This window comes from Primulina eburnea, chromosome 16, assembly GCF_022965805.1.
Source record: "Primulina eburnea isolate SZY01 chromosome 16, ASM2296580v1, whole genome shotgun sequence".
NCBI classification, from domain to species: domain Eukaryota; kingdom Viridiplantae; phylum Streptophyta; class Magnoliopsida; order Lamiales; family Gesneriaceae; genus Primulina; species Primulina eburnea.
The window spans coordinates 11,460,316-11,482,694 of record NC_133116.1 but is presented as its reverse complement, the minus strand read 5'-3'; the positions used below and the strand labels follow the sequence as shown (position 1 = coordinate 11,482,694).

Below are 22,379 nucleotides of genomic sequence, written 5' to 3'. Positions count from 1 at the left end.
TACAATGGCTACTTTATTGAATATCTTGTGGATGGGAGATGTGTTCAATGCATGTTGCCTCAACAATTATGCAACACGACTATGCAGTTACTCCTTCAAAAAGTGTCTTATTGTGTATCTGAATTGGTTCTGCTTCTTTTTTTTTCTTTTAAAAAAAAGAATATATTAAAAAGCTTTTGTTTGGTAAAACTCTTTGTTGAGCAGGCTGAATGTCTTTGTATCCAAGGTCACTTGATTTAGGTATTAAATATGGATTTGGATGTTATAGATTCTTGCAATTGGGTTTCATTTCCTGGGTGGGAATTTTCTTCGGGAAATGCTAGTGCCCTTCAATTTTGATGCATTTCTTGAATAGCCTTATACACATCGAGTGCATGTATGTCAAAATATCAGGACTTACAGGAATGGAGTCTTCAAAAGAAACCGGTTGTCAAGTTCCCGAAGGCCCAATTCTTTGCATTAACAACTGTGGTTTCATCGGAAGTGCAGCTACCATGAATATGTGCTCCAAGTGTCATAAAGACATGGTATTTCAACAGCAGCAGGTGAGTCTTGTTACCTCGTCCATTGAGAACATAGTCAAACAGTTTGATACAATACATGAACATAGTCAAAGACTCTTATTCCACATCGCGAATAAAAAGTTAATACAATACATGAACTTCTTATTTGATGGATTCAAAACCATCATAAACTGCAATGCTTCTCTAACTAAACAACCAAAGCCTATAGCCACAAAAAAACCTAGAGAATCAGAATAAAAAGTCATTATTCAACAAGGAACAAGTTTACAACGACTTTTGAAAGGGGAATTCCAACAAATACATAGCAATCCAAAATTAAATTGCAAAATGCCCATTTACCAAAAATGAAAGTGCCCAGAAAGAATCAGAAGCAGGATTTAGCTAAAACTCCGTTGCCACATAAAGTTCGATTCTTTACACTGAATTACAGCAAACTGTGAGCCAACTCAAAAAGCGGGAGCAAACTGTGCCTAGAAATATCGCAAGCAGTTTTGAGATGGTTCTTGGCTGAATAAATATATCAGTTTTATAATTATGTTTTCAAAAGAATTATTTTATGTTATTTTTTAACAGTTCTAAATAATTTCATTATTCATCAATCTACATTAATATGGCACTAGCCACCGAGGCACACGCGTTGCGTGTGTCATTAATATATGAGAATAATATATTAAATCTTCCTGATTTTACAATACCATGAGAGTAAAAATATTTGTACTTGATCCATGAAAAGCCAGAGATTCCAAAGCTTAAATAAATATGTCAAACTCAATTTGTTACCTCACATGATATATGTGTTGATCTTAAAAAATAATATTCTTTTGAAGCAGTAATATCATATCATTAGAAATAATGATAAACTTCAATGTAAAAGAAGTAAAATTTAATAGCACCATTTTGAATTGGTTACCAAATCCGGTTGTTAGAATAAGGTTATGAGAAACTTTTTTGATTCTTAGGTTAATATGGGCAGCACAATTGGGTGCCTAAGAATTGACATTTAGAAATGGAAAAGAGTTCTTCAGTCAGAAAGTATTGATATGTTGAATGTCTTGTCTTATTATTTACTTTTATTTATGGTTATATTCAGCAGTTTTGCTGTACCTCACTGACCTTTATCTGCGATTTACTCAATGATGTACGTGTTGAATTTCTTACTTTGTTTTTATTTGGATCATTAATGATTACGAGAAGCAGGTATTTTGGCTAGTTATTTTAGTAATGTTACAACGATCAGCTCCTGTGCCTAAAAGATCTGATGATGCAAAAACAGATTGGCACAATGGACGGGAAATTAAATACGCATCTGCTGATATTGTATGCTTCAGAAACAGGAAATGCCATAGATGCTGCTGAGCAGGTTGGTCGTGAGGCAGAGCGCCGCGGTTGCCCTTCTGTCTCTGTCCTCTCTGTGGATGAGTTTCATCCGGTATACTTCTACTCGTTATTTCAGAACATACCAACTTTCAGTTTTTTTAAATGTTTTGTAGGCTGATTATATTGGTTACTTGGCCAGAGTGACTTACCAAAAAAAGAGAAAGTGATTTTTGTGGTGTCAACCACAGGACAAGGAGATGCCCCAGATTCTATTAAGGTTTTATTTATGTTTAATGATAATAAATTCTTTGTTTTTGTGCTTAGCTTTAATCCGTCATAATCAAGATTATTTGGCAGGGGTTTTGGAGGTTTTTGCTGCAAAAAAATTTGTCACATGGGTGGCTTAATGGAGTTTGTTATGCCGTTTTTGGATTGGGTGATTCAAGTTACCAAAAATATAATGTAAAGTTTTTATTTTTACTTTATTAAATCATCTTATGACCTTATTTCTAGATCAACACCTTATTACAATTCATGAACTTATTTCTAAAGGAAGGTATTCCTTCTTCCGCACTGTAAACATGCATTTTTTTGTTGAAAATTCTAAATATAATGATGAAAAAAAAAGTGATCTTCTTGATATAATTGGCCTGATCTTATTTTTTTCAATTGCCATAAATAGAGGAAATTTTTGGTTCTCCTGTTTTTCAGATTACCAGGGTATATTGTTATTGCATATGTATCATATGTTTGGTTGTAAATTCTCATAATGGAATGTTCCGTCATAATTGTTTTAACAGATTGCATCTTCAAAAAGTTTTTTCCATAATCTTTCCTTGCTTATTAATTCCATGACATAAATGGATTTTCTGGTCGTAGTTTGTAGCGAAGAAGCTCGATAAACGACTGTTAGATCTTGGTGCATTGGCAATTATTGAAAGAGGTCTGGGAGATGATCAGCATCCTTCAGGGTACAATATTTATTCACATGATTTTAGATGATTAACCATTAGCTCTTATGAAATTTACAATATGGAATTTACGGTCTTTCCCCGTTTAATTCAATAAAACATGAGAAATGAAAGCACTTCACGTTGTTTGGATTCCAGTGAGATGCAAATTCAACGTCCAAATGGTGTTAGCGTGTAATCAATTTACAGGGAAACGTGTCAGTTTGCAATAGGACATTTTCGCTGTATTATAAACATTTTATGGATATCAGAGCAATTATGGAGTGTGCATCTAACATTAGGAATTCCACTCCTCCTACCTAATTATTTTCCTCTTATATATGAAGTCAAGTTTAGTGTGCTCGAATAACCTTCTAGTTTTGTGTAGTCCATATATGTGTAGAACACGAAATTTTAGTCTTGATGGTGTATTTTAATGGCTGTGTCATTTGGTACTAATTTTCACTTGCCAAAATGCTTGTAGTATGATGCTAATTGTTCATCTGGCTATTCCTGTGACAATGGCTCTCAGATGATTTGTGCACTTTATGTTGTTTCCTGCATATTTTAAGATATTCAACTTTTTAATTTTCATTTATTCAAATTAATGTGAATATTTTAAATTATTCATTCTCATAAAAGGTTTATGATTGGCATTTCGTTCATAGGTATGAAGGGGCTTTGGATCCCTGGATGTCCTCCTTGTGGAATATATTATATCAAATGAATCCCAAATTACTTCCAAATTGTCCAGTTTTTGTCAATCCAGATGCAGCTTTGATTGATCGACCTAGAGCACAAATTATATATCATGACATCAATGAAGGGGTACCACCAGTTTCAAATGCCACAGGTTACTTATTTCTTAGATATTTGGTGAAGATGAAAGTCCAACAGGTCTTCCATATTTCATTGTTTCATTATTCCTCGATATTATAATGCATTGATGATATCCGAAGTTTTTATTTTATTAGAAATATGTCTATGTTTCTGCCACTATAAGATCGTATTGAAGTGAAAACTCTGTACAGGTTTGAAGTATCTTGAGATGCAGGTTGATAGGACCCGTTCAATGACTCCTGCAGTACCTTCTGGGAAGAACAGGCCTGAGTGCTTCCTGAAAATGGTATTATCATCATATTTTGTCTTTAGCAGTAAAATAGTTGTCGTGATATTCTGTTTACCTGTTCAGTTGTGCTTTCTTCATCTACAAGTGTTGTGAAGGCCCGAAAATACTTGCTTGAAAATTTGCGGAAAATTTAAAATTTTCTTTTAAAATAACTGAAATTGCCTTGTTCATAAAATCGACTGATAAATCTAAGTCAAAGTTTAAAATATCGCAGCGGAAGAAAAAAATAAAGTTGCCACAAATCACAATTTAAAATTATATCCAACGACTGATAAAATACTGTTTGAGAAATAAAAATAGTAACTGCTGCTCTGAGGTCCTCGGGTGCCACTACTGTCGACCCAAGCTGACTCACTGGTCCCCGCCCTCAGCCCTAGCCTCATCAACACCTACAACAATCAAGTCTAGTGAGCCTAAAGACTTAGCATGCATATATCGCAGGTAACGAGTAAAATCTGAATTAAAATATTCATGGGATGTGCTGAAAATAATCTGTACTGAGCAATTAAATTACGTGCATATCTGAAATGAAAATCACAGTAAAAATATTTGCTCCTTGGAGCTTGTACTGAAATGACTGGTAAAATTTTCTGTTGAGATTATGTTTTACGCCTGTGGCCACTCAATGGGGCACTGTCCAGTCCAAGGCCATAGGCTAGAAGCCAACCAAGAACTCAAACAAGCCTCCTAATCGACACAGCAAGTTGCTGTAATTTCCAGCAGCTGCGTACTCGCTTTGCTTGCGTCGTTTTCGAGTCCGCCGGCCATTGGGGCTTGCACCACCGACCACGGACCCTTACAAACATCCCAAGGAAGGGTTTGAACCATGGCTAAGGGCACAAGACCAGCCACAATTCGAACCACACCATGAGAGACCCGAAATTCCTACCCGAATGCACCAAAAATCTGTACTGTGATGCATCGGTTCGCTTGCTGTCTTTTATCGTTCCTATGGCCATTTGATTGACCAAGGCTCGATCTAGACATATAGGAGTGTGGTATGGACCGTGGCTAAGGGCCATAGGCCAACCAAGATCCACACCAAACCATACAATTCGAATTAAACCTGCTGTACAAGAGAAGGGCCGAGAAGGGGGAGGGGGCGCTGCTCTTGTTTTCGTGGGTTATCTTGCGTCGTCCCAGTGGTCATTAATTTACCGTGGCACGACCTAGACATCTTGGGGTGTGGTATGGACCGTGGCTAAGGGCACAAGGCCGAACCAGATCCACACCAAGCCACAAAAACGAAATGCAAACCTGCTGTCAAAACTCAAGAGCCGAGAAAGGGGAGGGGTTGTTGTGATGTTTTTATTAAAAACCGAGGAGCCATGGACCAAGCCACCAAAAGGGTGACTTAATCACGTCTTTGACATGCTAGGGGAGTGATCCAACCATGGCTAAGAGCCCTTAGGGCAGCCAAGATCAGATCCAATCCCCTTGACAGCAAATCTGAATTTTCGAAGCACATAAGATGCAAGGGGGAGGGTTGCTGTCATTCTGAGTTTCCAGCACGCGTGGGGCTTGATTTATTGGACCAACATGGTTCTAATGCATCCTACTATATGTATATAAGTCGCCCTAGGAGCCTGGAGTTGAGCCAATGACCTGAACACACACAAACAAGCAGACCGTGAGGAGCACAAGAACAAAATCTGCACAGAATTTCTTTTAAAGATGTTGCTGTCAAATAATCGGTTTTCTGCTGAAAAATCGAGACCATGAGATGCTATAAAAATACCATAGGACTTGATTGAGGTTTGGAAAAGAACATAGACATGCCTGGTTTCGTTTTTACTAGAAACGAAAAGAAATAACGACGACGCGACGCGGAGGAGTGAAGCGCTTCTCTTGTTCCTTGCTCTCGATTTTTCTTGCCTATTTCTTGCTATGCTTCTCACGATTTTCTACTGAATATGGCTGCTGGTTTCGAGATTAAGGAGAGGGGAGAGGGTGATCTAGATATGGAGGGGGAGATCCAAAATACATGGGATAGGGTGGCCAAGTCTCAACAATCTTTTGAGTTTGAAATTCAAGTTTGATAACAAAAGCTTGTTGGTGCTAGATTGATGAAGTGGCCGATAATGCTTGGCTAATCTAGACTAGGAAAAGCTCCAATAATTAATTAAATGTTGCTCCCAAAAATCCTAGACTTAAATTTCTAATTAAATTCAAAGATGAGATAATATGATGATAAGGAAATTAATTGTTTAAACAAATCATGGTGGCCGAAAATTTGAGGATAAGTGGGGAGGAAAAAAAATATTTTCTTAAACCTTGTATTTTAAATCTCTAGTGTTTAATTTATCCAATAAATATTTTATGGAATTAAGAAACTAATTATCTAACTTATTTACTATTCTATCTCAACTTAATTAGAAAATCTCAAAAACTTTATTTTACACTAAAATCACTTATTAATTAGCTTAAATAAATTCTAGTAATATTTCCCAAATATTAAAATTTATCTCTATGCTCCAACTCCGGTCCGGCCTCACTGAATTTACTGAAAAGCTGAAAATCAAGCTACTGAACTGAAATAATGAAATAATTAACTTCAAAGGAATGCATTAAAATAAACATGCACTGAATTCAATTAAATTTTTAAAATAATAGAATTATGCATGGCTTGTACGCAGTCTAAAAATCCGGGTTCTACAATCCTTCCCCCCTTAAAATAAATTTCGTCCTCGAAATTAGAACTCACCGAACAACTCAGGGTACCGACTTCTCATTTCTGGCTCAGACTCCCATGTAGCTTCCTCTTCTGAATGGTTGAGCCATTTGACTTTGACTCGCTTAATCAACTTGTTCCGAAGTTTCTTCTCCTGTCTGTCTAAGATCTGCACTGGTCTCTCTTCATAAGACAGGTTCGGAGTAAGTTGCAACGGCTCAAAATTCAGCACATGCAAAGGATTCGCCATGTACTTTCTTAGCATGGAGACGTGGAACACATTGTGTACTCCGGCCAGATTCGGCGGAAGAGCAACACGATAAGCTAGCGTCCCAACTCTGTCAAGGATCTCAAAGGGTCCAATGAATCTCGGACTGAGCTTTCCTTTCTTTCCAAATCGCACAACACCTTTCATAGGTGCTATCTTCACGAAGACGTGGTCGCCGACAGCGAACTCTAGATCTCTCCTTCTCTGATCGGCATAGCTTTTCTGTCGGCTCTAAGCAGTCCTCATCCTATCCCGGATCTTGACTACTACCTCGGCGGCCTGCTGAATAATTTCTGGACCCAATTCTGCTCTCTCTCCTACTTCATCCCAATGAACAGGAGACCTACACTTACGGCCATACAGTGCTTCATACGGAGCCATACCTATAGACGACTGGAAACTGTTGTTATAGGTGAACTCTACCAAAGGTAAGTTTGACTCCCAACTCCCAGAGAAATCAATCACACAAGCACGGAGAAGATCCTCTAAAATCTGAATAACCCTCTCTGACTGACCATCTGTCTGTGGGTGGAAAGCTGTGCTAAACAGCAACTTCGTACCCATGGTCGAATGCAAACTCTTCCAGAAAGAGGAGGTAAATCTAGGATCTCTGTCAGATACGATCGAAACTGGAATAATATGAAGGCGGACTATCTCCCGGATATATAACTGTGCATACTGAACCATGGTGAAAGTCGTCTTAATAGGCAAGAAGTGCGCTGATTTGGTAAGACGATCTACAATCACCCAAACGGCATTGGATCCTCTGACTGAATTCGGTAATCTGGTCACAAAGTCCATGGTAACATTATCCCATTTCCACTCGGGGATAGGAAGAGGCTTGAGCAAACCTGCTGGTCTCTGATGCTCTGCCTTCACTAACTGACAAGTCAGGCACTCGGATACAAAACGGCTGACGTCCTTCTTCATCCCTGGCCACCAGTACAATAGCTGTAGATCTTTGTACATCTTCGTACTCTCTGGGTGAATTGAGTACGTCGACATGTGGGCCTCTGATAGAATATCTGCACGGATAGTATCACTGCTAGGAACCCACATCCTGTCTTGGTATCTCACAATACCGTCGCTGACTGTATACAAGACACTGCCCTTGGCTTCATCCCTCTGTTTCCATTGTGCCAACTGCTCATCGGTGGACTGACCGCTGCGAATACGGTCAATAAGGGAAGACTGAATGGTCAAGGTAGATAGACGAGGAACTCTACCTTGAGGATATGACTCTAGATCAAACCTCTGTATCTCATGCTGAAGAGGTCTCTGAATCGTCAACTGAGCCATTACTGCGACCTTTCTGCTCAAAGCATCTACAACTACATTAGCTTTACCCGGGTGGTAGCTAATGTCACAATCGTAATCCTTCACAAGCTCCAACCAACGCCTCTGACGCATGTTCAGTTCCTTCTGCGTAAAGAAATACTTGAGGCTCTTGTGGTCGGTAAAGATCTGACACTTCTCTCCATATAAATAATGCCTCCAGATCTTCAAGGCAAAAACTACTGCTGCCAACTCTAGATCGTGGGTAGGGTAATTCTTCTCATGGATTTTCAGCTGTCGAGAAGCATAAGCTATTACCTTCCCATGTTGCATCAATACTGCGCCTAAACCGAGCTTCGAAGCATCGGTATAAAGGACAAACTCGCCGGGCCCTGACGACATGGCCAAAACTGGTGCTGAGATAAGAGCTTGCTTCAAAGTATCGAAGCTCTTCTGGCACTCATCGCTCCACACATATTTAGCATTTTTCTTGGTCAATGAAGTGAGTGGAACGGCAATGAATGAGAATCGCTGAATGAACTTCCTGTAATATCCTGCTAGCCCAAGAAAACTACGGATCTCGGATGCATTCTGCGGCACAACCCAATCTCTGACTGCTGCAACCTTTGCTGGGTCTACCTCAATGCCACTGCTAGAAACAATGTGGCCTAAGAACGCCACTTTCTCTAACCAGAATTCGCACTTACTGAACTTTGCGAATAATTTGTTCTTTTGCAAGGTCTGCAAAACTGTGGTCAGGTGTCTGCTGTGATCCTCTTGACTCTTGGAGTAGACGAGAATGTCGTCTATGAACACTATCACAAACTGGTCAAGATACGGCTGAAATACGCGATTCATGAGATCCATGAAGATCGCTGGCGCATTCGTCAAACCGAACGGCATCACAAGGAACTCGTAGTGACCGTAACGAGTCCTGAAAGCAGTCTTTGAAACATCGGCGTCTTTCACTTTCAACTGGTGATAACCGGAGCGCAGATCAATCTTGGAGAAGATCGAAGCTCCCTGTAGCTGGTCAAATAGATCCTCTATCCTCGGAAGTGGGTATTTATTCTTCACTGTAACCCTGTTCAACTCCCGGTAGTCAATGCATAGTCTCATCGTGCCATCTTTCTTCTTCACAAATAAGACTGGCGCGCCCCATGGTGAAAAACTAGGGCGAATGAACTCCTTGTCCAGAAGTTCCTCTATCTGCTTCTTAAGCTCTGCCATCTCTGTCGGCGCTAACCGGTAAGGCGCTTTGGAAATCGGAGTCGTACCTGGCATGAGCTCAATGGAAAATTCCACCTCTCTCTCGGGTGGTATACCAGAGACGTCGTCGGGAAAAACGTCTAAGAAATCTCTGACGATCGGAACATCTGAGGCTGACGGACTGGGTTCCTCGGGGACAGATATAAAGGTTGCTAAAAATTCCCGACACCCTCTATGCATGAGCTTCCTAGCCTGAACATAAGGAATAATACGCGGTAGAGGAAAGTACCTGTCAGGCTCAATTAAGAACTGCTCCATTCCAGGCGGTCGGACCAGAACAGATCTCCGCTGGAAGTCTATCAACACCCTGTTCCTCAATAGCCAGTCCATCCCTAGGATGATGTCAAACTCTGGCATGGGTAGCACGATTAGATCCGCATAAACAAGATTTCCATGCAGCTCGAGGTCTATGTCTCGGATCACGTTGGTGGCTGTCATCTCCTCGCCTGACGGCAACACTACTGAAAAGGCTATGTCTATCCCAATTGTCTTAACCTTGAGAAAGTTCGCAAAGACCTCTGAAATGAACGAGTGAGTAGCCCCTGAATCTATCAAGGCTTTTGTGGCTGAGCCGGCTATGAAAATTCTCCCTGAAAGATCGGAACTCTAAGTTGAACCCAAAAGTTACCAGAACTAATCTTATAGGCATGCAAAGGTCAAAGTTCTTCTAACTTAAATACCAAAAATAATACTGAGTATAGCATGCAATCCTATCGCGGTTCTAAGTTCAAATCTTAATCCCAATTCTCAAAATACTGAAATTCAAACAATAAATCAAAGCTTAAAGGTACCTGTCAACAACATCGTGTCTGGGTTTGCTTCAGCAGCATGGAGAGCATAAACTCTGCCTTGGGTAGGCAGATTCCGCTGAGGGCACTGCAGCAGTACGTGGTCTGGACTACCACACTTGAAACAATTTCTAGAGCCAGCCATACACGCTCCAGGATGGCGGCGTGAGCACCTGGGGCAGAGTGGGTGCTCTACATATCTCGGGGCCGGGCGCCCCCGCTGCTGCTGCTGCTGCTGACGACCATTGTTTCTAGGCGGCCCGTGGAAAGGCCTCTTATGCTGATGCTGATGCTGTTGAGGAGGAGGACGGTGCGGTACTTGGGCTGGACGCTTGCCCTGCCGGTCCCTCTCAATATCTCGCTGGTCTTGCTCTGCGGCAAGAGCTTTGGAGACCACAATCTCATAGGTAGTAGGGTCAGACACCCTAACATCGCGGCGCAAGATCGGCCGCAGACCCACCAGAAAGTGCATCATCTTTGCTCTGGCGTCATTCGCTATCAGGGGCACAAAGTGACAGCCCCTCTCAAACCTACGGATGAACTCCGTAACAGATAGATCTCCCTGCCTCAGGCTCATGAATTCAGTAGTCAGCCTGGTTCGCACTTCCTCGGCGAAATACTTGGAGTAGAAAACCTCCGTAAAACGAGCCCAAGATAATGTAGCCACATGCAAGGCTACCGAAGCTCCTTCCCACCATAAGCGGGCATCACCACTGAACAGATAAGTGGCGCATCTAACTCGGTCAGCATCTCTAAGCTCCATGAACTCAAAAATAACCCCGAGGGATTTGATCCATCCCTCGGCAATCATGGGATCAGACGTCCCAGAAAACTCCTTTGGTCGCATCTTCATAAACCTCTCATAAACAGCCTCGGGCCCTGTCGGCCTGGCTGCGGCAACTGGAACGGCCTCATTCTCCGCAAACCGTGCAAAGAACCTGTTCATCCCAGCCAGCATCTGGGCATTCATATCTGGTGGAGGTGGAGGAGGAGGAGGAGGAGGAGGTGGAGGAGGAGGTGGAGGTGCCTGCCTCTCCTGTCTCTGATCAAAATCGTCCTCGTGATGGTAGGCACGGCCCCCTCTCGGGCGTCCTACTTGGCGTCTAGGAGCCATACTGTTCCAAACATAACCCGTACGTAACTAACATGCATAATTCCATAATTTATTTTAAATGAGAGCTGAAGTACTGAAAATCTGAAAAAGATCTGACCAAAACTATTTCATGGAAGCATGCTGTCAAAATAAATCATGCTTCAAATAAAATGCTGAAACGTAAAACTTACAGACCAAAGGCGGGACTTTGTGAGCTTCTCGCGGTCAGTAGTAGTGTAACCCTTTACAAGAACATAGGCTCTGATACCAACTGTGAAGGCCCGAAAATACTTGCTTGAAAATTTGCGGAAAATTAAAAATTTTCTTTTAAAATAACTGAAATTGCCTCGTTCATAAAATCGACTGATAAATCTAAGTCAAAGTTTAAAATATCGCAGCGGAAGAAAAAAATAAAGTTGCCACAAATCACAATTTAAAATTATATCCAACGACTGATAAAATACTGTTTGAGAAATAAAAATAGTAACTGCTGCTCTGAGGTCCTCGGGTGCCACTACTGTCGACCCAAGCTGACTCACTGGTCCCTGCCCTCAGCCCTAGCCTCATCAACACCTACAACAATCAAGTCTAGTGAGCCTAAAGACTCAGCATGCATATATCGCAGGTAACGAGTAAAATCTGAATTAAAATATTCATGGGATGTGCTGAAAATAATCTGTACTGAGCAATTAAATTACGTGCATATCTGAAATGAAAATCACAGTAAAAATATTTGCTCCTTGGAGCTTGTACTGAAATGACTGGTAAAATTTTCTGTTGAGATTATGTTTTACGCCTGTGGCCACTCAATGGGGCACTGTCCAGTCTAAGGCCATAGGCTAGAAGCCAACCAAGAACTCAAACAAGCCTCCTAATCGACACAGCAAGTTGCTGTAATTTCCAGCAGCTGCGTACTCGCTTTGCTTGCGTCGTTTTCGAGTCCGCCGGCCATTGGGGCTTGCACCACCGACCACGGACCCTTACCAACATCCCAAGGAAGGGTTTGAACCATGGCTAAGGGCACAAGACCAGCCACAACTCGAACCACACCATGAGAGACCCGAAATTCCTACCCGAATGCACCAAAAATCTGTACTGTGATGCATCGGTTCGCTTGCTGTCTTTTATCGTTCCTATGGCCATTTGATTGACCAAGGCTCGATCTAGACATATAGGAGTGTGGTATGGACCGTGGCTAAGGGCCATAGGCCAACCAAGATCCACACCAAACCATACAATTCGAATTAAACCTGCTGTACAAGAGAAGGGCCGAGAAGGGGGAGGGGGCGCTGCTCTTGTTTTCGTGGGTTATCTTGCGTCGTCCCAGTTGTGGGGGCCCGGACGCTAATCAAGTTCTTAATCATCATTAGGACTAATTAATCAATTAAAAACAGGGTCTAATTTTTTTTTTAAAATGCGGAACGTAGTGAAATCAAACATATATACATCTCAGTATATAAAATACAATACAAGTCCTGTACTGCATGCATTCAAAATAAACTAAGGTTTAACCACTAATGTCAAGTGCTCAACCCTATCTCTAATCCAAGTCCGGAGCCTCCACTCTAATCACGATCTCTCCTCATCTCCTGGACCCTGATCCTGTCCCACCTGTTGTCATGTACACATACAAACAAGACAACAGCCGGATAACTCCGGTGAGAATAAATCCCAGTATAAATCAACGAAACATGCAATCATATAAACAAATATAAAGCATGTAATCAGGTAACAGTAATATGTATCCAAATCTGAAACATATTTACAATTCTACAATTCAGACTAGACTCAATCCTAGTCTAGGGATCCCGGTTTCCAAATGTGGTGTTCCTATATCGAATTCCGTAATAGAGGGAACTCTGTTCCTATTACTCGATATAACCATATCCGGTGTTCCTATATCGAATTCCGTAATAGAAGAATTCCAATTCCTATTACTCGATATAACCAAACATCTGGTGTCCTGACCTATCCGTCATGGACTGTAGCTCTATCGCTAATATCATTATCTTGAGACATCGTGCAATGTTCCCGTGGCGACTCCACCACTATCAGGAACTTCTGTCACAAGATAACTCATCTGATACCTGCTATCTATAGTCAAGAGAACAAGTACATCAGTCAAATCAATGCAAATATCAATGCAATAAAGTAAAGTATGTGATTTAGGGAAACTCAAGTCTAATCCGACTCAAGTCGATCTCCCAATACCACATTGACTTATACCTTTCTTTGCAGTCTCGGTTTCCTGCTCAGTCGAAGTCTTGAATTCACAGTCTGTCTGGTAATGACAATATCAATAATCTTATGTCAATATACCACTCGAATCAATATCAATCTGATGAATCTGGATTTAATTCAAATCAACGGTATAACGGTACAATTTCAATATCCCCGTCAATATCAATTCAACAGATAATAGTTACAATCCATAACTCATATCCAATACAGTCCGTAATCCCGTCACAATTCAAATCTGTCCGGTATAAATCACTATACCTCAGAAAATTCATAACAATTTCATAATCAGTCCGTTTCTTATTCTGACTTCGATTCTACGATGTCTAACATATCAAGAACATCATAAATGAATTCTATTCAATTCTGACAATATCATAATTCTAAAACATGTCAAAACGTAGTAAAACTTACGTCCAGTTGTAGCCTACGTCGCTAGGAACTCAATACCGAAGTCGGATTCAAAATCAGACGGACGGATTTCTCACAGCTGAAGCTTGAAATCCCAAAAGCTAAACTTCCCCTTCAGATTTCGATTTCTATCTTTAAGGATGAAGTTGCACGTATATATATATATATATAGACAACTCGCGCATGCATCACAGCAAGTGGCTGTATTTCCGCGCAACACGCAGCACCGCGGGTGCGGTCGCTGCTGCACCGCGGGTGCGGTCGCGTAAGCACCGCGGGTGCGGTCACCCTACGGTCTCGATGCACAATATTTCCCGAAGCACAACCGCGGGTGCGGTCCTCCCCTTACCGCGGGTGCGGTCTTGCATGCCCCTATTTTTCATAATTTTATTTCTGAATACGTTTCTCGGTGTCCCGATTAATCCCTTCATAATCACATGAAATGATAAATCAATCATCGCTAATTACAGTGATTAATTCTTGGGCATTACACCAGTGGTCATTAATTTACCGTGGCACGACCTAGACATCTTGGGGTGTGGTATGGACCGTGGCTAAGGGCACAAGGCCGAACCAGATCCACACCAAGCCACAAAAACGAAATGCAAACCTGCTGTCAAAACTCAAGAGCCGAGAAAGGGGAGGGGCTGTTGTGATGTTTTTATTAAAAACCGAGGAGCCATGGACCAAGCCACTAAAAGGGTGACTTAATCACGTCTTTGACATGCTAGGGGAGTGATCCAACCATGGCTAAGAGCCCTTAGGGCAGCCAAGATCAGATCCAATCCCCTTGACAGCAAATCTGAATTTTCGAAGCACATAAGATGCAAGGGGGAGGGTTGCTGTCATTCTGAGTTTCCAGCACGCGTGGGGCTTGATTTATTGGACCAACATGGTCCTAATGCATCCGACTATATGTATATAAGTCGCCCTAGGAGCCTGGAGTTGAGCCAATGACCTGAACACACACAAACAAGCAAACCGTGAGGAGCACAAGAACAAAATCTGCACAGAATTTCTTTTAAAGATGTTGCTGTCAAATAATCGGTTTTCTGCTGAAAAATCGAGACCATGAGATGCTATAAAAATACCATAGGACTTGATTGAGGTTTGGAAAAGAACATAGACATGCCTGGTTTCGTTTTTACTAGAAACGAAAAGAAATAACGACGACGCGACGCGGAGGAGTGAAGCGCTTCTCTTGTTCCTTGCTCTCGATTTTTCTTGCCTATTTCTTGCTATGCTTCTCACGATTTTCTACTGAATATGGCTGCTGGTTTCGAGATTAAGGAGAGGGGAGAGGGTGATCTAGATATGGAGGGGGAGATCCAAAATACATGGGATAAAGGGTGGCCAAGTCTCAACAATCTTTTGAGTTTGAAATTCAAGTTTGATAACAAAAGCTTGTTGGTGCTAGATTGATGAAGTGGCCGATAATGCTTGGCTAATCTAGACTAGGAAAAGCTCCAATAATTAATTAAATGTTGCTCCCAAAAATCCTAGACTTAAATTTCTAATTAAATTCAAAGATGAGATAATATGATGATAAGGAAATTAATTGTTTAAACAAATCATGGTGGCCGAAAATTTGAGGATAAGTGGGGAGGAAAAAAAATATTTTCTTAAACCTTGTATTTTAAATCTCTAGTGTTTAATTTATCCAATAAATATTTTATGGAATTAAGAAACTAATTATCTAACTTATTTACTATTCTATCTCAACTTAATTAGAAAATCCCAAAAACTTTATTTTACACTAAAATCACTTATTAATTAGCTTAAATAAATTCTAGTAATATTTCCCAAATATTAAAATTTATCTCTATGCTCCAACTCCGGTCCGGCCTCACTGAATTTACTGAAAAGCTGAAAATCAAGCTACTGAACTGAAATAATGAAATAATAAAATTCAAAGGAATGTATTAAAATAAACATGCACTGAAGTCAATTAAATTTTTAAAATAATAGAATTATGCATGGCTTGTACGCAGTCTAAAAATCCGGGTTCTACAAGTGTTTTGAGTCTTTCAAAACTATTCCGTCAAATTTCAGCAGTATAGCATATCTTTCTTCCTAGGGATAAATCCTTGACTTGAGAATATTTGAAAGTGTGTTTTTCTGACAGAAATAGAAAAGGTTTCCGATCCACAGGAAGCCTGTTTTGACTATAATTTACCCACAACCTACTGACAAGAACACTGATTGTAAATTTGTAATGATGTATATATAGATACCAAAGTTTTTATGAGGCCACACGTGCTTCCAAAATCAACTTCTTTTGGTTCATGAATTTGATTGGTTACAATATAATGACAAAGCACTTGATCAAACAACTCTTGTCTGTTTGTTCTTGCTGACAACATTCAAATGCTTTTTGTTGTTGGTTGGTTGAGGGGCTGATGGAAGTGTGTTTTAGCTACAGGTTGATCTGGAAACCTTTGACTTGCATTTTGTTTCATGTGCACTGAGTTTTTCCCAGCTAGTTAATTGTCTTAAGAAATGCTTGGGTACTAGAGGGATGAGTTGATTTGTTTTTTTCAGTTCATCTGTCTATTTGAAACTCATGTGCAAGTTATATAAGTATCCATAGGTTACACATGCTCCTACTGGTAAACATGAGTATTGAGTTGTTTGAAAATATGATAGATATGAACAGTTATCATATATATCGAATTTGCACCTTAGTGATCAAGTTTGTTTGTAATTATAGACCAAGAATCTTCGATTAAGTAGAGAGGGCAGTGGGAAGGATGTGCGCCACTTTGAGTTCGATGCTGTTTCATCTGTAAGTCATGCTAAACATTCTCAAATAGGCAGTTGTCCGTTTTCTTTTATGGTTAAAACCATACATATGTTCTTTTCTATTAATGCGTTGTGTTCATGTCTGCAGTCAATAGAATATGAAGTGGGCGATGTTCTTGAGATTCTTCCAGGTCAAAGTTCTGCCGCAGTAGATGCTTTCATACAGCGTTGTAATTTGAACCCTGAGTCTTACATAACTGTATGTAGTTCTCCATTTGAATTTCTTTATCGGTGTTTTTTCTTGAAGATTTTTTCAGTGTTTTCCGTGTGCCAATATCACAAATGTAATACTATCCCCTCTTGATCGTTCCTTTAATACTTTTTTCTATGTCTTGTTTAATCATCAGTTGTCCATACATGTTACACGGACCACTGGACTCTTGCATTGGTTACCATGATAAATTGCTGCTTGGTGCTTTATCTAAGTGGATTTGGTTTGTTTAACTAGTTCTCCAATTTTATTTTCATTACAATACTTGTCTTTAGATTCAGCCGCGAGATAAAGGGAATAAAGCTGGGATAAATACCTCCCTGTTCCCTGTGAAACTAAAAACTTTTGTTGAGCTGAATATGGATGTGGCCTCAGCTTCTCCTAGACGTTACTTCTTTGAGGTAAGCTTGTACCAATTGATTTGTATCTTTTGCTTTGTCAATTTATTCTGAATTGAAGATATGATTGATTGGTGTATCTTGTGTCGCAATATCTTAATCTTGCACATCTGCTTTATTATCAAGACAATTGTTTCTGATGTTCTCCATAACACATTCAGTTGTTTCTAATCTATGGGCTTCTTTAGGTCATGAGTTTTTTTGCCAGTGCTGAACATGAGAAGGAAAGGCTTCAATATTTTGCCTCGCCAGAAGGAAGAGATGATCTATACCAATACAACCAGAAGGAGCGAAGGACTGTTTTAGAGGTGACAGGATATTGTTAATTTTCTACAAGTATTATTTTGCATTCATTTGTCCTTTAGATTTTCTTATTTCTTATGTAAACCTTTTTCAACGTCTTTTTACGTGTAAAATGTACTATGCAATCAACCCTGGAAAATGCAAGACGTTTGTCTGATATTCTCCTTTGATGTTTCATCTTGTCCCGGGAAAATGGTAGTGTCCTTGGTTTGCAACTTTTATTTCTGACCTGTTATATTTCGGAAAATATACCACTAAACCATTTGCATCAAGGAAATAATTTTGTTTTGTACTCATAAACTGTGATTTCTTTCTATTGATGATCAAAGGAAAAATAAGAGCATCGTCTTTAAATATTGCTTCATATCAGAGATATAATAGGTAATCTTTTTTAGGTTTTCAGATAACGTGCTCTTTGATAGGTTCAAGTGCTTCATATTTATGTTAGAAGGACGAGGAGAATTTATGAACTCTTTTCTACTCTGCATTCTTACTCATTTTTCACCGGAGCTGTAATGTAATGTAGGTATTGGAGGATTTCCCTTCTGTGCAAATGCCCTTCGAATGGTTGGTACAGTTGGTTCCTCCATTAAAAACAAGGGCCTTCTCCATCTCTTCTTGTCATTCAGCTCATCCAAATCAAGTGCACTTAACGGTAAGTGTGGTCACGTGGAAGACCCCATACAAGAGGAAGCGTTCAGGTCTTTGCTCGTCTTGGCTAGCCAGTCTTGATCCTCAGCAGAGTGAGTCCATTATCATATTCTGACTTCTATCTATTATACCAAGAAAATCTTAGTCTCTTGTTATATACTTTCACAAATTGTATTTAATCTTCATCAGATGTACTAGTAGCAGTGTGGTTTAAGAAAGGTTCGCTTCCTCCTCCACCGCCATCCCTTCCTCTTATCCTCATTGGTCCTGGAACGGGATGTGCACCTTTTCGTGGATTTGTGGAAGTAAGAGCACTTCAAAATGAATCTGACCCAACAGCTCCGATGATTTTTTTCTTCGGATGCAGAAACAGAGACAATGACTTTCTCTATCAAGATTTTTGGATGAAACATTCACAGAACGGAGGGGTACTATCCGAAGACAAGGGTGGAGGATTCTATGCTGCGTTTTCAAGGGACCAGCCACGGAAAGTGTATGTGCAACACAAAATTAAGGAGCAAAGCACTAAGATATGGGGTTTGCTTAGTCAAGGTGCTTCTGTGTACATTGCTGGATCGTCAAATAAGATGCCTTCAGATGTATTATCAGCCTTTGAAGATATAGTTTCTGCTGAAAGTGGGGTTTCGAAAGAGGTTGCTTCGAGATGGATTCGAGCACTGGAGAAGGCCGGCAAGTATTATGTCGAAGCCTGGTCTTGAAAATAGTTGATTTTCTCTTCTTATTTTTTTAATAGAGTTGATTCTCTCATTTAAATACAAGAAAATGGTTGGAAAAGAGATTAGGAACATTATTGGTCTGAGAAATTGATTCTTGCGATATTCTAACTTTGATATTTTTGAATTACATTTATATATGCATTATTATTTTTCGGTATTTGAAATGTTGAAGGAAAAAGATGTAAATATAATATATTCGTGATCAATTTATCACAATCAAAGATATGAAACATCGTGTGTGTGTGTGTGTATCTATACTATTATATTAAGTATGAGGACCTAATAATAACCGCTCTATGAGGACACCAACTTTATTTCCTGTTTTACCTTTTTTAATTTTGTATATTTACTATTTTATTATAGTTGAACCCCTAATAATAACCGTCTCTATGAGGACATCAACTTTCTTTCCTATTTTACCCTTTCTCATTTTTTATATTATATTTTTTCTTAACAAATAATATTATATTCACCGTCATAAAGAAACTGCTCACGTGAAAAATAATATTATTTCTTCTCCAAACTAGCCACCGCGAAAAATAAACTCTCTTCTTTATGTTGTGACGTCATTATGTTGTAATATCTTGAATATTTAATATATTAGCCACATGTATTCAGGACACACGCAACGTGTGTGCCACATTTACTAGTGTATATATGATGTTTGGAAGGAAAATACAGTTGTCTTAAAATGTAGTACGATGAAACAAATTTGGGAAACAATAATTATCTATCTATAAATTATGAAGGAAAAAAATAAACTGTATTTTTGTAAAAGTTAAAAAATGAAAATTGTCTATACTATTATATTAAGTATGAGACCCTAATAATAACTGCTCTGTGAAGACACCAACTTTCTTTCCTGTTTTACCCTTTTTAATTTTTTATATTTACTATTTACTATTTTATTATAGTTGAGCCCCTAATAATAACCGCTCTATGAGAACACCAACTTTCTTTCTTATTTTACCCTTTTCATTTTTTATATTATATTTTTTCTTAACAAATAATATTATATTCACCGTCATAAGGAAACTGCTCACGTGATGATCCAGGCAGACCCTCTTAACTGGACGAAGAGACTTTTAAATTTTCATGTGTCTTATAGAAATTTTTTGGGTTTGCCTCTTGAATCAACTTCCAAATTTTTTGGGTTTACCTCCCTTGTGTTATTAATTATTATCAGTGCGATGTTCAGACTAGTTTCGTGTCAGTTTGAGAGAATTCGAATCACTTTTTTTTGTGGGAAAATCAGATATTATACATTAATTAAATCAACAGTAGCTAAATCCATCAATCACGATGGGTAAAAATCTTCCATCCAACATGAACGAGAAGGATGAGATAAAGCAAAACGCGCTAAACAGTGCGCTAACTTGTTTGCATTTCTACTAACATGATCTAACTTTTTAAATCTACCAGAAGTTAAAATATCCAATATGTTCAAGACTAACAGTCCTTGATGGTTGCGAGCCTCAGACTTCGACGTCACCTCTTTAACAGCATTACAGGAGTTCGAGAAAACCCAAACATCAGAAAAGTTACCTCTCACAGCAAGCATCAACCCAAAATGAATAGCCGAGAGTTCTGCCTCCAACACTGATCCTGGTTTTCGTATGCCAATGGCTGAGGCAGCAAAAATAATTCGAAAATGATTTTGAATCACAGCACCCACACTATATTTACCAACAGTATCATTAAACTCAGCATCGACATCAAGTCGCCACTGCCCCAACGGAGGAGGCACCCACCTCATATCCCTGCTACTCTGAACCTCCCCTGAAGCTAAATTTCAAGCACATCTAGCTGTTCTAAACTGCTCAAGATACGACATAACCCACTCAACTTTAATACATTTGTTGGGAATATGGCTATTATGTTTTAAAATACAAATCTCTTTCCAAATTTCCCAAGCCAGCATTGCAAACAATTCAAATTCAGCAGGTGAAACTTTATCCATTAGGCACAACTCACATGATATAAACGACAACACACCACATTTCTTTAGATATGGCCAAAAAAGCGTACCTTTCTAGATATGCCTTACAAGGGGGCAAAAGATTAGACAATGGCTTGTTGAAGCATTCGAAGAGCTACAATAAAAACAACATCTATTGGTATGTAAATGTCTTCTAAACAAGTTCAGTTAAGTGGGAATTAATTCATTGCTCGCACACCAAAAAAATATTCGAACTTTATGTGGGATGTTTAGCTGCCAAATCTTTTTCCACCGCTTTTCCAACGAGAATGCGATAGAGATTCATGTGGATCGAAGCATCCAATTTGATCCAGGTAGCCTGATTTAACTGTGTACTTGCCTTTCTTTCCCCACTTCCAGAATCTATCATCTTCAGTGTGCTGATTTCTCAGAGGTATATCAAGAATACATTCTGCTTCGAACGAAGGAAATTTGGAGCGTACCTCAACTTCATTCCACGTTCTGTCACATGAAATAAGTTCTTGAACCTTACTCAACCACTTGAGCCTGCCATCGAGCTTTTCCCAGAAAAGAGATTAGGAATCCAACGATCAATAAGTGCATTGATGTGGGATCCATTCCCCACTCTCCACATTAATCCTTTTTGAGTAAGATCTCGACTCCAAAGGATCGATCGACATATGTAGGATGGATTCGATCCTAAAATAGCATCCATAATGTCACAATCTTTAAAATATCGAGATTTGAGCGTTTGTGCCATAAGCGAGGAAGGATCCGTAATAATTTTCCATACCTGTTTAGCAAGAAAAGCACGATTAAATTCAGAGAGATTACGAAACCCCATACCTCCATATTGTTTCGGTCTACATAATTTCCTCCAGCTAGCCCAATGCATTCCCTCTCCATCGGTTGTTTTATTCCACCAAAATTTAGCGCACAACTGCTCCAGTTCATGGCATATTGAAATAGGTAGCTTAAAGCAGGACATTGCATAAGAGGGTATGGCTTGCAAGATTGATTTAATCAGAGTTTCTTTTCCTACAGCAAAGAAAAACCGTGATGCCCAGCCATTGATCTTCTTGATAAGTCTTTCACGAAGATTAGAGAATTGAATGCGCTTACTACGAAGAGAGAACGTAGGAAGGCCCAAATAAATTTCATGGCCTTGAACCACAGGTATAGAGAAGGTAGTCTGGATTGCATTTATAGTATCCAAAGAAACACTCGGACTGAAGGTGAGGGCCAATTTATTATAAATTACTGTTTGTCCATAAGCTATTTCATAAACTCTCAAACATCTTCGAAGCTGTATGCACTCTGTTTACTTAGCACGAAAGAAGTTTAAGCTATCATCTGCAAACAGTAAGTGAGAGATTTCTTGACAATTATGGGCAATTTTAACTTC

At 39.5% G+C, this 22,379-nt stretch overlaps 1 protein-coding gene across 4 annotated transcripts; it reads left to right on the top strand.

Annotated features, from left to right (window-relative positions):
• Positions 1–19,192, top strand: LOC140816724 (NADPH-dependent diflavin oxidoreductase 1-like). Of its 4 annotated transcripts, XM_073176146.1 has the most exons (14): positions 1–545; positions 1,615–1,662; positions 1,798–1,953; positions 2,041–2,118; positions 2,199–2,303; positions 2,721–2,812; positions 3,460–3,628; positions 3,831–3,917; positions 16,644–16,718; positions 16,824–16,934; positions 17,222–17,347; positions 17,533–17,652; positions 18,174–18,390; positions 18,488–19,192. In XM_073176146.1, the coding sequence occupies exons 1-14, from the start codon at positions 339–341 to the stop codon at positions 19,015–19,017; spliced, it is 2,121 nt and encodes a 706-aa protein (XP_073032247.1). In that variant the 5' UTR covers positions 1–338; the 3' UTR covers positions 19,018–19,192. The 4 variants fall into 4 exon arrangements, with proteins under 4 accessions (XP_073032247.1, XP_073032244.1, XP_073032245.1 ...); XM_073176143.1 differs by lacking the exons at positions 1–545; positions 1,615–1,662; positions 1,798–1,953; ... (1 more) ...; positions 2,199–2,303; positions 2,721–2,812 and having other exon boundaries at positions 3,500–3,644; positions 3,823–3,917; XM_073176144.1 differs by lacking the exons at positions 1–545; positions 1,615–1,662; positions 1,798–1,953; ... (4 more) ...; positions 3,831–3,917; positions 16,644–16,718 and having other exon boundaries at positions 16,824–16,866.
• The last annotated feature ends 3,187 nt before the right edge of the window (positions 19,193–22,379 follow it).